Source organism: Acomys russatus, chromosome X (genome assembly GCF_903995435.1).
Source record: "Acomys russatus chromosome X, mAcoRus1.1, whole genome shotgun sequence".
NCBI lineage: Eukaryota > Metazoa > Chordata > Mammalia > Rodentia > Muridae > Acomys > Acomys russatus.
The window spans coordinates 17,757,649-17,774,406 of NC_067169.1; the positions used below are offsets into that span (position 1 = coordinate 17,757,649).

Below are 16,758 nucleotides of genomic sequence, written 5' to 3' on the forward strand. Positions count from 1 at the left end.
ACAAGGGTCTTCACCCTTGTCTACTTCTGAGCCGGCCTAGGAAGTGACAGGTAGTTGACTCTAGTCTCACTCCCAAGGCCCTGCAAAACTTCAAGAAAAGGATGTACTTCACATTAAAAACGGAAAGCATCTGCTTCTGTAAACATAATGAAATGATTTGATAGAGAAGAACATTTTGGGATGGCTTAGGAATGGTCTTCCTACTCTTTTAATCATTTTGAACTTCTTAAATTATGAAATAACCAAAACAGGAGTATTTTAACCTCTTAACTTTCTTTTACCTGTAGTTGTTATGTATTTTCAAAGACATTTTCCCTGTATTATAGTTTTGTACCTCTGAACATGAAAAGCACAAGGAAATGTCTATAATATAGAGTATAATTTTGATGATGTCTGCTAGCTATGTCTAGGTCTATTAAAAACAGGAAAAGTAGTGCGTGGGTCAACAGAGAACAGAGACAACCTTCAGTTTCATTTCTATACGTTAAAAATAGTCAAAAGGGATGTACTGCCTGCACATTCTCATAGATTTAAACCACAAATACTGAAAAACCAGGAGAATTATAAATTAAGAAAAAGACCTCATGAAAATAAAAAGGACATTCTGTAGTTTAGAACCTTACTGATGTCTATGCATACAAAATAGTATAAATTTTAACAGTGTGAATGATATGTCAAAGAATATTTACGATTTTAAGAATCTTCTAGTATAGTAAAATTTATTTACCAAATTTAATTTTTATCAGTTTATGAAATTACTCATCAATTTGATACCAAAAGAGTTAAAAAGCAATTATTAGACATATGATGGTGAGATAAACGTGTTTTATGAATTTATGTAGTCAGAAAAGTAGATGTCTATTCAACACTTTAGAATCACAAATAGAGGTACCTTTGAAATTTTCTTAAATTTTATTATAATTCTCATTTTAAATTGGTATGAAGTTTATGGTCACCTGCTTCTAGACATTTCATTATCCAAATTTTAGTTGTAGAAATAATAGCACTGATATAGGCATTTTTGTCAGACTATTGACAAAATTCTACCTAACCCCTTTAAATGAAAATAAATAGTTCCAGATTAAAGAGAAATTATACAGAAGATGAAATGGTGTTGAGGACAACACTGAAAATCTTATGAAAGTTAATTTATAATTATGTCAAGTCAAAATACATTTCATGAAGAACAAAACCTTCTGATCATTTCATTATTTTCTATAACTTAAAAGGTTTCAGAAGTCAAACTTCCTAACTAGGGAGTGGTAATGAGGAAAGCACTTATTTTTCTTAAAAAATGAAAACTAAAGCATCCTATACACTTGCATTGGCGAAGAGCTTTCTCTAGGGCTTTCTGGAAACAACAGCACATAAACTGATGTGAGTCTTGCTGAAAACTTTCCTGACAGGCAAGGAAGCAGGGGATAGAAATGAAGAATATTAATTCTTTCTTAAAAGATTAGTCTGAGAATATTCTACGAGAATTTTCCCAGAACTATAGGATACTGTTATTTGTATAAGCTTCCATCATTTTGATGTTCAAACAATTATCCCAGTCCATCCTAGCCCCTAATGTCTTCAATATGTAGAATGAAACATAGCTTTCTTAAATAACTGTACCAATAGATCCTAGGGAATAAAGTCCCCAAATCCAGGCCTTTGAAACCAATTGCAGATTACATGCCAGAGAGACTACAGTTGGTTATGTACAAAAAGTCTTAATGAGGTGAAAAATGGAACAAACTAATAAAACAGACTAAACAGCTCTCCCTGAAAGCTATGACTGAAATGAAGCTGTAAAATCCCTAGTAGCCTATTGTGGCTATCATGGTGACTTCTGTATAAAGCTATATTCAGTAGTCGCAAAGCATCGGGCTACTGAGACAACAGTCTAGGAAACTAGAGAACAAGCATTTTTCTTCATTATACTTGATGAGGATGACCAGCTCAACTGGAATTTCAGGGATATTGTGTCAATCAATGAAAAGACCAGCAAGGTCAGTAGGTTTCACTAAGTGCTCCCAAAGCTGCTTCAAATCCAAGAGTTTTATAAACAGCAGCAGCGCACAGGGAGTTGACAGATAACTTCCTGCCTTATCCCTGTGCAGGGCTCATCACTTGCCTGAAGAATAGTTATTAACCCAGAACACAATATCCCCGCCTTGTAAGAAGCCTCAGGTTCCATTAAGCAGAGCACAGATCAACAGCACTCCACATCTCAGTGGGCTCAGGACTCATTTTACTGGTAGAAGGTGTTACATCTTGCTCTGTGCTTGACTTAAAGTCTGTATCTGTCTTTGTTACTGTCTTGGTGGGCTTTCCCCTTAAGCAGGACAAGCAGACACACCTGAGACATGACATAAAGCTTTCAGAAACGCTGGAAGAGAAGAGCCTTTTGCAAGGATGGAAGAACTGATAGAACACAAGCATGAAAAGAATGCCGGTGCAGTATGCAATGAGCAGCTGCAGAATCAACAAAGGCGCACACACATACATGTATATGTCAGTTTTGAAAAAATACCACAGGAGCAGGAGGACAGCATTCTCGATGAATCGCACCATGTAGTAGATCAGCAGCCGGTACCAATTCTGAGACTTGCTGATGAGGTCAGGATTGTCAATTTCCAGCTGTACAGCTGACCAGCAGAACATGTTGATGCCAGCATAGAGGAAAGTGAGGAAACAGAGCACGATGGTGGTACCCACCCTACTTAGGGCCTTCTCTATGTTCTCAGGGAATGGGGAGCCGCTGCACCAGAAAAGGATCCAGGGGTAGAAGAAGAAGCTGAAGAAGTTGACAAGTATGATTACCAACACCCAGATTTTCAGGACAGAGGTAAAGAGGACCAGGACGATGACCCGTGTGGCGATCTCAAAGCTTCTCCAGAGGAAGATACAGATATAGGCCAGGGGCTTGACTTTGACCTCATACTCATCATACTTGATTTTGATGGCTAAGATGTTGCAACGTAAGGCTCCATACACAATGGACAACAGGGACAAGGTCATGATGACGCCTGAAGAGAGAAGAGAAAGAGCATTGTCAAATCTCAACCTCTGCCAGGAATCCTTTGGCCAATGCTCTGTCATCTCCCTCCCACAGGCCTTGGACTCCTCTGTATTACCTGTGCAGGCTAACTTCCACCTGGTGGTATCTGAGACTACTTGAAGACTTTTTCCAGAATTACAGAAGGCTGCTATACATACATTCCTGGCAGGCTGAAGCATCAGGGAATGAAGAGCCATGGGTGAACCCTTTGATAACCCAATTCTAGCAACAGTAAGAGCTAGTTTCCTCATTTGTTATGCAGAATAGGCCTGAGAGATGTGTTCCAGTGTTTACTCCGAGGCTTTAACTTCTAGTCTCCTACTGTGATTTTTGTCTTATAATGACCCATCTCATCCCCTTTCGTTCCAATCCTTTCAAATCCTCTCAGGGTCTGCTTCAGAGGTAACTCAGACTGAAACTCGTTCCTGATGCCAATCTTGGTCAACAGGAATAGATGAGTCCTTCACATAGTTTGTTTTGTCTTGTCGGTTGGTCTATCAGGTTCTGCAGAACCAAGACTGTGTCTAGCATTTCTTCAGTTTTTCCTTTTTCTTTTCTTTTCTTTTTATTTTTTTTGTGATGTTACACATACAAAGCCATCACCAAATCTTAAACCCTTGAGATTCTCCCATACAGCATTCATACTATTTTGTACTATACATTTAGGTTTCTTATCTACTTTGAGTTCATCTTTATAATGAGTGAAAGCTTTGTGTTTAGTCACATGTTACAGTTATTCCATAGGGGGATATGCACCAGTTGTTGCAAACATTCTTTTCCAATTGTGTAGTCTTTGCTCTTTTGTTGAAGACCAAATAATGCTGACTCTAAATGGATCTATTTCTGAATAATATATTTTGTTCAACTGATCTAGTAGTCGGTTTTGCCAATATTATACCACCTTAAGTACAGTAGCTTTATCCATGCTTGCCTCTTAAAATGTACATCCATGTATGTCCATACATGTTCTAAAACTATCTATATCTAAATGATACAAAAAGGAAGGTCACAAGAGTCCTCAGTAGGTAACGACGTGTACCACTAAGTCTGACAACATGAGTTTGGGACCCACATACTAGGAGTGAACCAGCTTTGGCCAAGTTGTCCTCTGACCTACATATACGCATCATGATACACATAAAAATAATTTAAAATGACAAATGAGTATGTCTTTCCACTCAAGTGGAGTGGAGAAGCATATACTTGATGAACCTAAAGACTCATCTGCCTTGGTTTTAAATTTGTCCAAGGGAGGCTGGCATCTACTAATAACATCTAAAAGCTACAAACACCAGAGCAGACTAGGAAGTAGCTGGACTGAGTTCTTTCTTGAGACGCTAATTCAGTGAATGCTGCACTGCAGAATATTTGCGTGGTAGTGTTTATATGTGTAATTATAGATGCTCACATCCTAAGGACCTAGTATTGAAGCCTTTTCTTTCAGTATTTATAGTTTTCCACTACAAAAATACTTTATATGCAAAAATACTAGTCATGCATAGTGAAAATATAAATTATACAATCATACACATATATTTGTAATGTTATATTTATGATACTTTGACTTGAAGATATATTGCATTAAACAACATAAGAGTCCGAATAATTTCTAGAATCAATTGTAAGGTCAATTATTTCCAAATAATATCCTTTTCTAGAGCAACAGAAGTATACAATTATTACCCACTTGGCTCTAAGTAATCAAGCACAGAACTTTGAAAATGCAAAGAAATTATCTTTAAATCAGATGCTTCAACAATACAACTATTGTAAAATATAAAAATTAGAGCAAGAATGGTAATGCCCTCAGGCAGTGGCTCTCAACCTTCCTAATGTGTGTCAGTTGTATCTAAAAAGTATCCTTCATTCAAAAAAACAGAAAAATGTTTTGGGAGATTTCTGTAATAAAAAGGAATAGAAGTGGCGAATAGAGGGAAAGGAAAATGAAGAGAAATGGGAACAGAGATAAGCAGATGAAAGGAGGTTACCCCCTTTTGTAAAAGTAACTTTTATTCGCCTGATTCAATTGTCATCCTGGAGGCTTGATGCCTCTGTCTGCTATCCTAGGCCTAGGCCTAGGCCTGGAAGCTTTTAATCTCTGTACAATCTAACCTACATCTAGATAGAATGCTTTCAGTCTCTGAGACTTACTGCTGAATAAGCTCACCCTTTCTAGTTCTTTCTGAACTCTGACCAGCTGGTTGAACCCCGCTGTTCTGGCTTCAACTGCTCTCCCAGCTGACTGATTCAATCTGGCTTCTCTCATATTCTGACTGAATAGCTCTGCTTGGCCTCAAACTATCTCTAGCAATCTGTTCTAATTGGCTAGCTTCTTCTCATTGTCTGGCTCATTGTGTCTTCACCTATGTCTGTCTAACGTGTTCTCTCTCTCTCCGGAGGATGTGGTGTCTCATGTAGTCCCAGCTGGTTTTGAACAGGTTATATAGTCATGGATAACACCAAATTTCTGGTTCTACTATCTCTACATCCCTAATGCTGGGATTACAGGAATATGCCACCATGCATGGTTTTCCTTGTTTATTCTTGCTATCATCTTCTCAGTGATGCCTTCTTCAGCCATCATTCTACTACACATGTCTAGGTGTGCTAAATGCTTCTAAGACTTTCCCAAGCTCAAATAACTATTTATTGAGTATTCACAGCTACCTTTATCTCAACTACCTGACTTGTGTGGGTTACTTTCTTTGCTATTAGAATGCAATTGCATCAAGGTAGCTACTCTTTCATACAGACTTTTATCACCAACACCTAGAACAGTTGCTCGTACAAAAAGGCAACAAATCTATGTGAGCATAATAAATGAATAACTAATTGCACATAATACAAATCATCTCTTTTCACTGCTGATGGTATCCTTGAGCTTCAACAGTCCGAAGGAAATAGTTGGAGAAAACAATAAGAACTCTCAACCCCCTTTACCATATGGTTATTTATGGGGTTATGGACTTCTTATGTGAATCCAACTGCCTCCATGTATTTCCTTAAGTTAAAAAGTTGTACCTTTCTGCAGCATTTCCAGAGAATTCGAATTCATATTGGAAAAGATAGTTGAGCTTTAAGACCAGTAATCTAAAGATGCTATTTGAAGTAAATGAGAAGCCTATTACACAGGAATATTTGGGAGCAAGGTAGTCTTTTCTGACCTTGAGAGTAATTAAAGAAGCCAAGTAAGGGTTGCTTCAGGATATGGGGCCCAGTCAAGGGCTAAAACAAGTCTGAAATATCTTGGTAGTGTTGTGGTTTCCTGGCCGGTTAACTGATTACTGTTCTTGCTGGAGTCCACCACCTGCATTTTGGTGTTAGCTTTGAATACTTATTCTAGAGTCCAGTGTTACTCTAATTTATTCCCCAGACTGACCCTGAGGCCCTGAGCAAACTGAGGAAGCCATGGTTGAAAACAAGAGGGTAGATCATCATCATCATCGTCGTCATCATCATCATCATCATCATCATCATCATCATCTTGTTCAAACGTTTGCCAACATTCCTCATGGTTGTATTGCAAATTATTCTTTAGTTCTCCTATCATGGACCAATTCTCTGCCAGCTTTAAGCAACAATCAATCTGTTTTCTGTTTTTATATATTTCTTTATTCTGGAATTTCATATTAATGGAATAATATAATATGTTGACACTGAAGGACTTTTTTTTTTTCTTAGTTAATGGTTTCAAAGTTCATCCACGTAATAGCATGTATCAACTCTTCATTCCTTTCTATGGCTGAGAAACATGAGTTGTTTCCAATCTAAAGCTACTGTAAATAGTGCTGCTTTGAATAATTATGTACAATTCTTTCCATACACACTGTATAGAAGTAGAGTTATTGGATGGCATAGTAATTTTATATGTATTTTTTTTTCAGAACTGCCAGCCCATTTTCCAAAGCAGTTACAGTATTTTATATCACAACAGAGTATAAAGATTCCAATTTCTTTATCTTCTCACTAACATTGCTTATTATCTAAATTTTGATTTTAACCCTTCTAGAGAATGTGAAGGTTTTCTTGAGATTTTTATTTTCATTCCCTGATATCTTAAGGGTATTTTTATGTGCTAACTAGACATTTGTATATTTTCTTTGGTTGTTTTTGTTTCTGAACTATGGGTCAAATTCATAAATTTTTATCTTGTCAGATCTGTATAGACTGATAAATTAGAGAATAAAACCTGATATTTATACATACCTGTTAGTTAGTACTTATATAAATGAAAGGGGAATAAAACCAAAAACAAGAAAGGATTTTCATGACAGCAAAAAGCAGATAAATGTTTTACTCCAATATTCCTGCCAAGTACAACTAATGGGTCATGTGTTCAAATGCATCAGAAACTGACCAAAGCAATGAATATTTCTGGGGTTTAAGATATTAGAAAGAAGAAAGATCCCTAAGGAAAAACTTGAAGCTGCTTTTTCCCCCACAAAATATTTACTCAAATGAAAGTGGATGATAAGAGATTGAAACTTGGAACAAAACTTTTAGCAGTCTCTCAAACCTGTTGAGTGTGTGAGTAAATATTGACATTCTGCCTCGAAATGGCCCTGCTAGATATCACAAGGCTTTTGGCAGCAGCATAAAGGACATTAGGAGCAAATATGACTGAAAAATAGACTGAGCCCTCATAAAAACTGAAGGATAGATTTTAATTGACTGAAGTTTTAATTTACCCAGGTTTGCTATAGTTCAAGGCCTTGACCTGAACAAAGTAAAATAACTTATCCAGAGCTTCCAACCATCTCTACTTCTGTATATACAGATCTAGAGTAAGTTAAATCTAACATGACCTGTCAATAACAAAGTCGAAAAGTACCTATATCCAAGTATCACGGATAAAACACAAACCTAGAAGAGATGTACATTTAGAATTATATAATACAACATAAAACTACAATATGTCTGTGAAATTATATGGTAAAATGTGATTTTATCAGATGCTAGAGGCTATTTTATAAACTCAAATGGAAATTTTAGAACTGAAGAATATACTTAAACTTAAGGAATCATGGGCTGGCAATGCGACTTAGTGGATAAAGGCCCCAACTAGATCCATGGAGCCTGTGTGGTGGGAGGACAGAAATGAGTCATCCAAGTTCTCTTCTGACTTCCACACATGCACTATGGCACACATATACAATCTACATAAAAATAAATTGTAATAAAAGTAACCAATAGGTAGATTATATAATTTATATATATTTCTATTTTTATATACAATTTATGGTAATTAGAAGGAAAGTTAGAGCTAAGTATTCAAATGAAAAAAATCAATGACTATGTAAAATAAAGGAGAAAGGACAGGAAAGAGAGAGGGGTAGGAAGTGGGAAGAGAAAAAGGAGAAAGAAGGGTAATATTTGAATCAGTAAAAGCTAAAAATTTCCTAACTTGCTAAAATACCAAATCAGGCTCAGGAAATACAATAGAATAAACACAAAAATATGCATATTATGTTAAAATGGTTGAACAAGAAATCTAAAAAGAAAAGCAGTCAGAAATAAAATAAAACATGGCCCATCTCAACAGAAATAATGAAAATAAAATGAGAACAGAAAAGAATGATAAAGTCAAAGTGACAAGCAAATCACTTCTCACACAGACATTCATGTCCAAAGATGAAGAGAATGATACCTTATGAGAAGAAGAAAAAGAAAACAAGGAGAGGGACTGCGTCACCAGCAGATTTGTTGTGAAAGAGATAGTATTTCAGGCTCACAGATAATGACCCACAGGAAAACCCTGTATGAACAGGACCAGAAGGATAAATACAACCAATTTAGAAATATTATTTCCTTTATTTTTGAGATTGTATAGTGATTACATCATTTCCCCCTTCCCTTTTCTCCCTCCAAACATTCCCATATACCCTTCATTACTCTCTTTCAAATTCATGGCCTCTTTTTTCATTAATATTTATTACATGCGTATATATGTATGTGTGTGTATGTATGTATGGAGTACATATAATGTAGTATTTGTACACACACACACACACACACACACACACACACACACACACACACGTGCGCTTGTGTCCGCGTGCACCTCCCCATAGTGTTACTTGTATGTATGTTTTCAGAGCTGACCATTTGGTATTGGATAAAATTGGTATGCTCACCTCTGGGGAAGAATATTTCTATCTCAGTATGCCTTAATTAACTGTAGCGCTCTCTCTCTCTCTCTCTCTCTCTCTCTCTCTCTCTCTCTCTCTCTCTCTCTCTCTCTCTCTCTCTCTCTCTCTCCCTCCCTCCCTCTCTCCGTGTGTGTGTGTGTGTGTGTGTGTGTGTGTGTGTGTGTGTGTGTATAAATGCCTGGTGCCGCAGAGGCCGGAAGAGGACATTGGATCTCCTTCACTGGAGTTATAAATGGTTGTGAGCTGCTATGTGGGTGCTGGGACCCAAATTTGGGCCTTCTGTAAAAGCATCAGATCAGCCATAAAATCCAAATTTTAAAAGGTGTAAAAGACTAAAGTCACTTCACAGAGGAGTGGGGAGAGAGATCACAATAGCAACTATATGTGAAAATGAAATCAAATTCATCTGTCATTACAAAACAGAACTATCACAGTCACTAAATTGCACAAAGAAGAATAAAACCATAGCATTTGCAGAAAAGGGGATGGGACTGGTCATCGTTGTGCTAAACAAAGTAATGCAGACTCCGAAAGACAAATACTGCATGATAACTCTCATATGTATGCATAACACTAAACATTTACTAAACTGAAATTTTAAAGACAAAAAAACTATTCTCATTGCCATTATAAAGCTGCTGCAGAGGCATTTCCTGAGGCCTCTATCCTGGCACATGCCAAATAGAAAATAAACACAGTAGCAAGGTCACATTACATTACTGCAGCAAAGCCGGGCATGGTGTCACACACCTTTAATCCCAGCACTTGGGAGGCAGAGGTAGGTGGATCGCTGTGAGTTTGAGGCCAGCCTGGTCTACAGAATGAGTCCTGGACAATCAAGGCTACACAGAGAAACCCTGTCTCAAAACAAAGAAACAAACAAGCCCCCCCTAAAAAACATTACTGCAGCAAAACTTGTTTTACAGATATACCAGTAGATATCCTAGCCAGTCAAAATATTCAAGTCTTAGTGACAAAGATATTACTTTTATCATTTTTTGTTCTTGAATATAAATTACTTTAACATATGTTTACTCAGAAATTGAAGAGTGTTTTTTTTTTTCCAGAAATACAAACTTTTATTTTATTGAGTTGTCAGACTGCCAGAACAAATATTTTGGCCCATCAGTTACAACCCACATGATGTCAGCATAGCTGTACACTCTACATTCCCTGGAGATCCTGCCTCTTTTTGCCCTTTTCCTGGCCAGACACACTTCAATTTCTTGCCTAAGGACTTCCATAAGACTGCCTCCTCCTCGTCTTTTTGTGCTCAAAACTATTGTACTTGTTTCATGCCAAAGATTTATATTGTTAAGAATTTTACAGGCGGTAATCACTTAATTCTACCACTGCTATAACCTCCCTCACACTGCTCAACTCAGTGAACAGTGCTTGAAACTTCAGCAGTCTTGTTCTAGGAGTTTGGTCTGAACCAGTAAACTTTCCTCCCTAAATAAACATAACTGGGTCTATTTCTCAGTTTCTCCTCTTAAGTCTCTATCATCAATGAGAGACAAGAAAGAGTCTGTTATCCTTACAACTACCCCGAGTCCCACTGGGAGTAGAGAACCTTTCCTGACTCTTGTCAAGTTGATCACACTTGTTTCCACTGAGCCCACATTTCTACCTGTTTTTCTAGTATATGAGTAATCCATATCCAGAGACCTTTTTGCAACTATACTGCCCATGCCCATAAAACGGATAAGCCTTACTTCACTAAGCTCATTTCTAGGAATCAGCTCTCAGGATACAAGCAATGCCCAGAAAGAAGTAGGGCAGGGGCACACTCCTCTATCTGTCCTACCAACTTGTCTCCCTCCTTCCTTATCGTCCTGTCTCAGGCAGAGAGAAGCAGCATCAGTGAGTTGAACTGGACAAGAAAACTCTTTGGCTTTGATAGTCAAATGAAGAAGGAAGTTCCCACACTCCTGTCCGGGACCCTCTAATATCCTGTCTCACAACCATTCCGAATGCAATGCAGAGGTTCTCCATTCAGCTGCATACTTACAGCTAGATCAAGGCATAGCAAACCCTCATAAATGCAATGTCCCGTGGACAGTGAACTTTATAAACAACCAGCTATGGCCATTTGGACCTATTGGAGCTAAAATAAGCTACTGCATTTTCCATCTTTGCTAACAAGACAGACATTCTAACCTCTACTAATCATCTCAGTGCCCATATTTCTCTTTACCCTTCTCCATTTTCAAATGCATTGTTCTGTGTAACTGAAAACTTCAATAGCCACAGCCTTCAATTAGCTCTTATTTTATCATTGTACCAAGACTCTATTTTTAGATAAAAAGAGATATGTTAAATGATACACCTTATAGACTATTGGTGGACAAAAGCAAAGATCTTGTATTATTCACTGATGTAATGGTTATAAGAAGGCACCTGAAACAATCAACTGTAAAAAATAAAAAGGTTTATTCTGGAGTCGGTGGCAAGGTAGTACACCACAGCTGGGAAAATGTGGTGAAAGGGTCAACTTTCCTCATGGCAGAAAGCAAAGAGACAGGAAGGGATCAAGGATCCAATATCTCATTCAAGGGCATGCGCCTATGATGTAAATTGGGAAACTGGGCATAGTGGAATGTAATTTTCCCAATAATGCCATAGGTTGGCAATCACATCTTAAATATAATGTCCAAAGTATCTGTAGGTATCCAATGATTATTTATTGAGTAAGTTAGTAACATTGATTTATTATTAAACCAATGAACATCATAGGTGAAACAATATTAATCTTCTCATGTACTAGTCCATCATCCATGTATAGATGTATACACAGAATCATTCCCTCTATATATGTTAATATTTGGATCCTGATCTACATGCACAATATGACACAGAAAATATCTATAGAAGTAGATAGTACCAGTCGCTCCATGTCTGGAAGTATAACCCAAAGGAAACTAATTCTCAGAGACCCTAATGGCATAAACTTACTGTCTTAATTTCCTATAACATAATGAACACCATGTGTCTTTGAACTAACCCTGGTGTAAGATGTGTTGAACTGATGTTTCATATTCTTTTTCCTAGAGAAGATTCAATTCTATTCTCCTCAATGAGTCCAAAATAATTCGTAGGTCACTTGTAGTACAATTAGAGATGTCAGAGATAGCTTTCAATATATAGTAAACAGTAACACATACTTATATATGTAAATATAAGGATTGACTCTTTAAATCTTCTTTCTTAGTCTCCCATATAATGATTAACAGAAGAACCAGCCTTAATGAGAAAAGGCTACTAACACTGATGACTACTATCCCCACTAAAACATCTATATGACGGCTACCCTGTATTCCATTCTCAGCATTGCAAAACTGCACTGCTGTGTGAGTCAGTTTAACTCTTTCTGTATGTGTTCATCTTATTTATTTGTGAATATCTAGCCATTAGTCAACTTTTCATTTTCCCACTTAGCACAGAGTGACTGCAGAAAACAGAAAAGACTGAGAAGTGAAAAAAATGTACATTCAAGGCATCTTTTAAGAAAAATCAATATATATGTGTAATGTATATATATAAAACATATATATGTACTCATTATCAAGCCAGGGATTATAAAACATGTGCTCTAGGCATTAAAATGATGCTTGGAGTAATGTAGGAGAAGTGTGTTATTATGGGTTTTTTTTCTCTCAAACTAAAGTTCCTACATGAGAATAGTGATCCTAACCCAATGCAGCACTACTATCTGGTAGAAAAACTGGCCATTGCAAACTAAGCTATTGATCTTAGAGTCAAAGGATTTTTAGCAAAGTAACAGCTGATATTCTAAAGGAGAGGCTGCTTCACATTCAAGCATGCCTCCTGAATTTACCATTACTGTTGCACCAGAGCAAGAAGAAACTTCTAAGCAAGAATGCAAACCTTCTACTTTCTGTGTCTAGGTCTCTACAACTCCCAACTATCCAAATGCCAAGTCCCATGCATCTTGGCAACCTAGCTTTCTCAATAATCTCCTATATATTTTAGTAGCAATTCAATCCTGAGACTCTTCAGGCCAGAAAAAAAGGAAAAAGAAAAAAAACACACAGGGGAAAGAAACAAAGAAAACTAGGGTAAATAGGAAGAGAAAATGTAAAACAAGCATTTAAAGTATTTCAGTCATTTTTTATAATCAGTTATCTACCTTACGCTTTAAGATGGTTTGTGTTAACTGTCACACTGCAGAATCTAGAATTGGGTGGCCATGTCTGGGGTTGGGGAGATTGTCTTAATTATGTCAATTGATGTGGGAAGATTCGTAGACTGTGAGCAGCACCATTCCCTGGCTAAGAGGCAGGACTATATAAATAGAGAAAGGGAACATAACTGTAGCATATTACTTGACTGGTTATACTGTGACAGTTGCTTCAAGTTGTTGCTGTCTTGACTTCCCTATCATGAAGGATTATACACTTGAACTGTGAGTCAGAATAAACCCCTTCTCCCTTAGGTTGTTTTTGTCAGTGTTTTTGGAGACCAAAACAATTTCCTAAACTTTTAAGGAGGTAAATGAGAAAAACAATCATTTTCCCTTTTGATCTAAAAGAACCTGATGCCAAGAAAGTCACACAAATGAAAGAGAAATGATAATGTCATAGAGGGGAACGGAAGTCATCAAACTGTGTCCTATTTTTACATGATTCAAGAGCTAAGAGTGTGACAAAGTTCAATGATTGACAAGAGTAGCGTATATACTACTCAGGTATATATTGCCTCTACAGTACATTCATAAATCCAGTAGAGTGATAAATACTGAAATCACGACAAGGATAGCTCACAAGATACCCCCTTCACAGCAATTGTATTTCTAAAAAGGAAAAAGAAACATATATCTAAAGCAAACATGTGATGAGAAGATTTTATTAATAAGGCAAAAAAGGTAGGTAGTTATTTTCTGATCCTGTTTGATAATATATTGCAAATATTTATTTTGTCTAAAAAAGGTACCTGTGATTATTACAGACATTTGTGTATCATTATCAGGGGGGCCTCCAGTAAACAAAACAAAACAAACATTGTAGCTTGAGATTGTAATCCCAGGATTCTGGAAAGCAGAGGCAGGAAGATTGCTGGGAGTTCTGGGCCAGGCTGGATTACAAAGTGAGACCCCGTCTGTGGAAAATCCCCCCTCCCTAAATTAAGATGAAACAACAATAGATCATCTCCTCATAGTAACTTTATGGACAAGTTAAGAAACTGGAAAGATGCTAATATAAGCAGAACTTATATTACTATAACTGATATAAGCAGATATAATATAACTAATATAAGCAGAACTTCATGGGTTCAGAAGCAGTTAAGTAATGTTTTTCAGGCTAAGGCATTTCTAGAAGTTGCAGAGCTTTTGACATTGGTATTTCATAATATCAAAGTTGTCAATTTTTGTATGAAGATAGACTTATAGCTTGGATAAAACTTAGAAGTTATCAAATAAACTTAGAAGGCATAAGAATGTCATGATTCAAACTTTTATTTCAGTAATATCTTTCCTTGAACATGAATCCAAGAAAAGGAAATATAGCAAGAAAAATATCGAGTCTTTCATTTAAGTATTTAAAAGTATACTATAAATGAATACATCTATTTTAGAAAGCAATGAGAAGGACACTCAAAAAGTGAACACAAATAGGTCGGTTGATCAATGGAATTGAATTGACGACCCAAAAATAACCCCACACACCTACAGACATTTGATTTGTAACAAAGGAGCCAAAACTATAGAATGGAAAAAGGAAAGCATCTTCAACAAATGGTACTAACTGGATGTCTACATGTAGAAAAAATGCAATTAGATCCATATTTATAGCCCTGCATGAAACTCAAGTCCAAGTAGATCAAAGACCTCAACATAAAACCAGATACAATAAACCTGTTAGAAGAGAAAGTGGGGAAGAGCCTTGAACTCATTGGCACAGGAGACAACTTCCCGAACAGAACACCAACAGTCCAGGCTGTAAGGTCAAGAATTAATAAATGGGACCTCATGAAACTGAAAAGCTTCTGTAAGACAGAGAACATTGTCAACAGAACAAAACTTCAGCCTACAGAATGGGAAAAGATCTTTACTAATCCTACATATGACAGAGGACTAATATCCAAAATATATAAACAACCCAAAAAATTAAACACCAACAAACCAAATAACCCAATTAAGAATGGCACTGGCCAAACTCTAAAACCAAAGAATCAGCATTTTTTTTTTTACTAGATTGTAACATGTCATTATCAATTATACTGGCTCAAACCAAAAAGAAGAAATGGTATACACAGTTATTTGCTGCCATCTCCAAATTCTTGGGCAATGTATCTCCTACGGTTATCTAAGGCCCTACTGCTTACCATTTTGGGCTATATGCTGTCATGTCTTTGATATAAACACAGAATGCAATGTACATTGAAATTTCAATATTTTCCCTGCAACAATATAATAAAACAAAAATTATTTCTAATTATACAATTATTGTAGTATTTCTAGTCAACATTCTTCTACTGAACTGGCTATATCTGCCATTTCCCTTGTGAATAAATAAAGAACATATATACAGGTAACATGATTTTACCCTTTCTAAAAAAGTATCTTTTAAACACTTCGCAACACAGGAAAAGATGCCTATATTACCACATCAAAGGCAGGCTTTTTTGACAAGTACACAATATGCATGGTGAAAGTCTACCCAGAAAGTTCCTCCTTGACTTGTGTGGATGAATCCAGAGTGTCAATAGGACACTCCTGCTGACTAAAATTTTTAATGTCTTTACGCTAACTTTCTGTTTATATTTGTTTTGTTTTGGGGAGGGTAGTTTTTGGTTTTGTTTGTTTTGTTTTGTTTTGTTTTGTTGAGTCAAGGTCTTACATACTCATGCTGGCCTCAAAACTCACTATGTACCTATGGACAGTCAAACTCCTTGTCTTCCTGCCTTCACCTCCCAAGTGTTGAGATTACAGTCATATACTACCATGGCTATTAACATGATTTCCTATGACTGGTAGAACGAGGTAAGAATTTGACTTTAGGATCTGGACATTTTTCTAATTGTAACCATAGTTTACAGAAAATCTAGTCATTAGATGAAAGCCAACAGAAATTTGGTCTGTTAGTCTTTTTATTCATTTGTGGATCGGTTAATACATTTAAATTTCAAGTCAACTAATAATTTCATGACATTCAGGAGGACAGCTATTTAGATCTTAACTAGGGAGGTTTCTGATTTTAAAAATATTTAATAAATAGGATTAGATTTAAGAGTTTGATATAATTGGACACTAGCCCAAGGGGCATGTCCCATGAAAGTCTCCACTTTCCAAAAAAGTGGGGTAGAGGGGAGGACATCCTATTGGGACTTTAGGTGAGAGAAACATGGGAGAATGGGGAAATAGAAGGATCCAGAGGGTCCTAGAAACCTACAAGAAGAACATTATGATAAGCAGATTTGGGCCCAGGGGTCCTGCTCAAACTACAGCACCAGCCAAGGCCAATACGTGCAGTAAACTTTGAACCCCTACCCAGATCTAGCCAATGGACAGGACATTCTCCACAGTTGAGTGGAGAGTGGGGA

At 36.8% G+C, this 16,758-nt stretch overlaps 1 protein-coding gene across 2 annotated transcripts in view; it reads right to left on the reverse strand.

The window, feature by feature from the left end:
* Positions 1 to 951: 951 nt before the first annotated feature.
* The window catches only part of Xk (X-linked Kx blood group antigen, Kell and VPS13A binding protein), a 35,729-nt gene continuing 19,922 nt past the window's right edge, over positions 952 to 16,758 (reverse strand). For both annotated transcript variants that reach the window (XM_051142277.1, XM_051142276.1), the window contains exon 3: positions 952 to 3,014. In XM_051142277.1, coding sequence (XP_050998234.1) covers positions 2,182 to 3,014 — 833 coding nt within the window. In that variant the 3' untranslated portion in view covers positions 952 to 2,181. The remainder of the gene's footprint in view (positions 3,015 to 16,758) is intronic.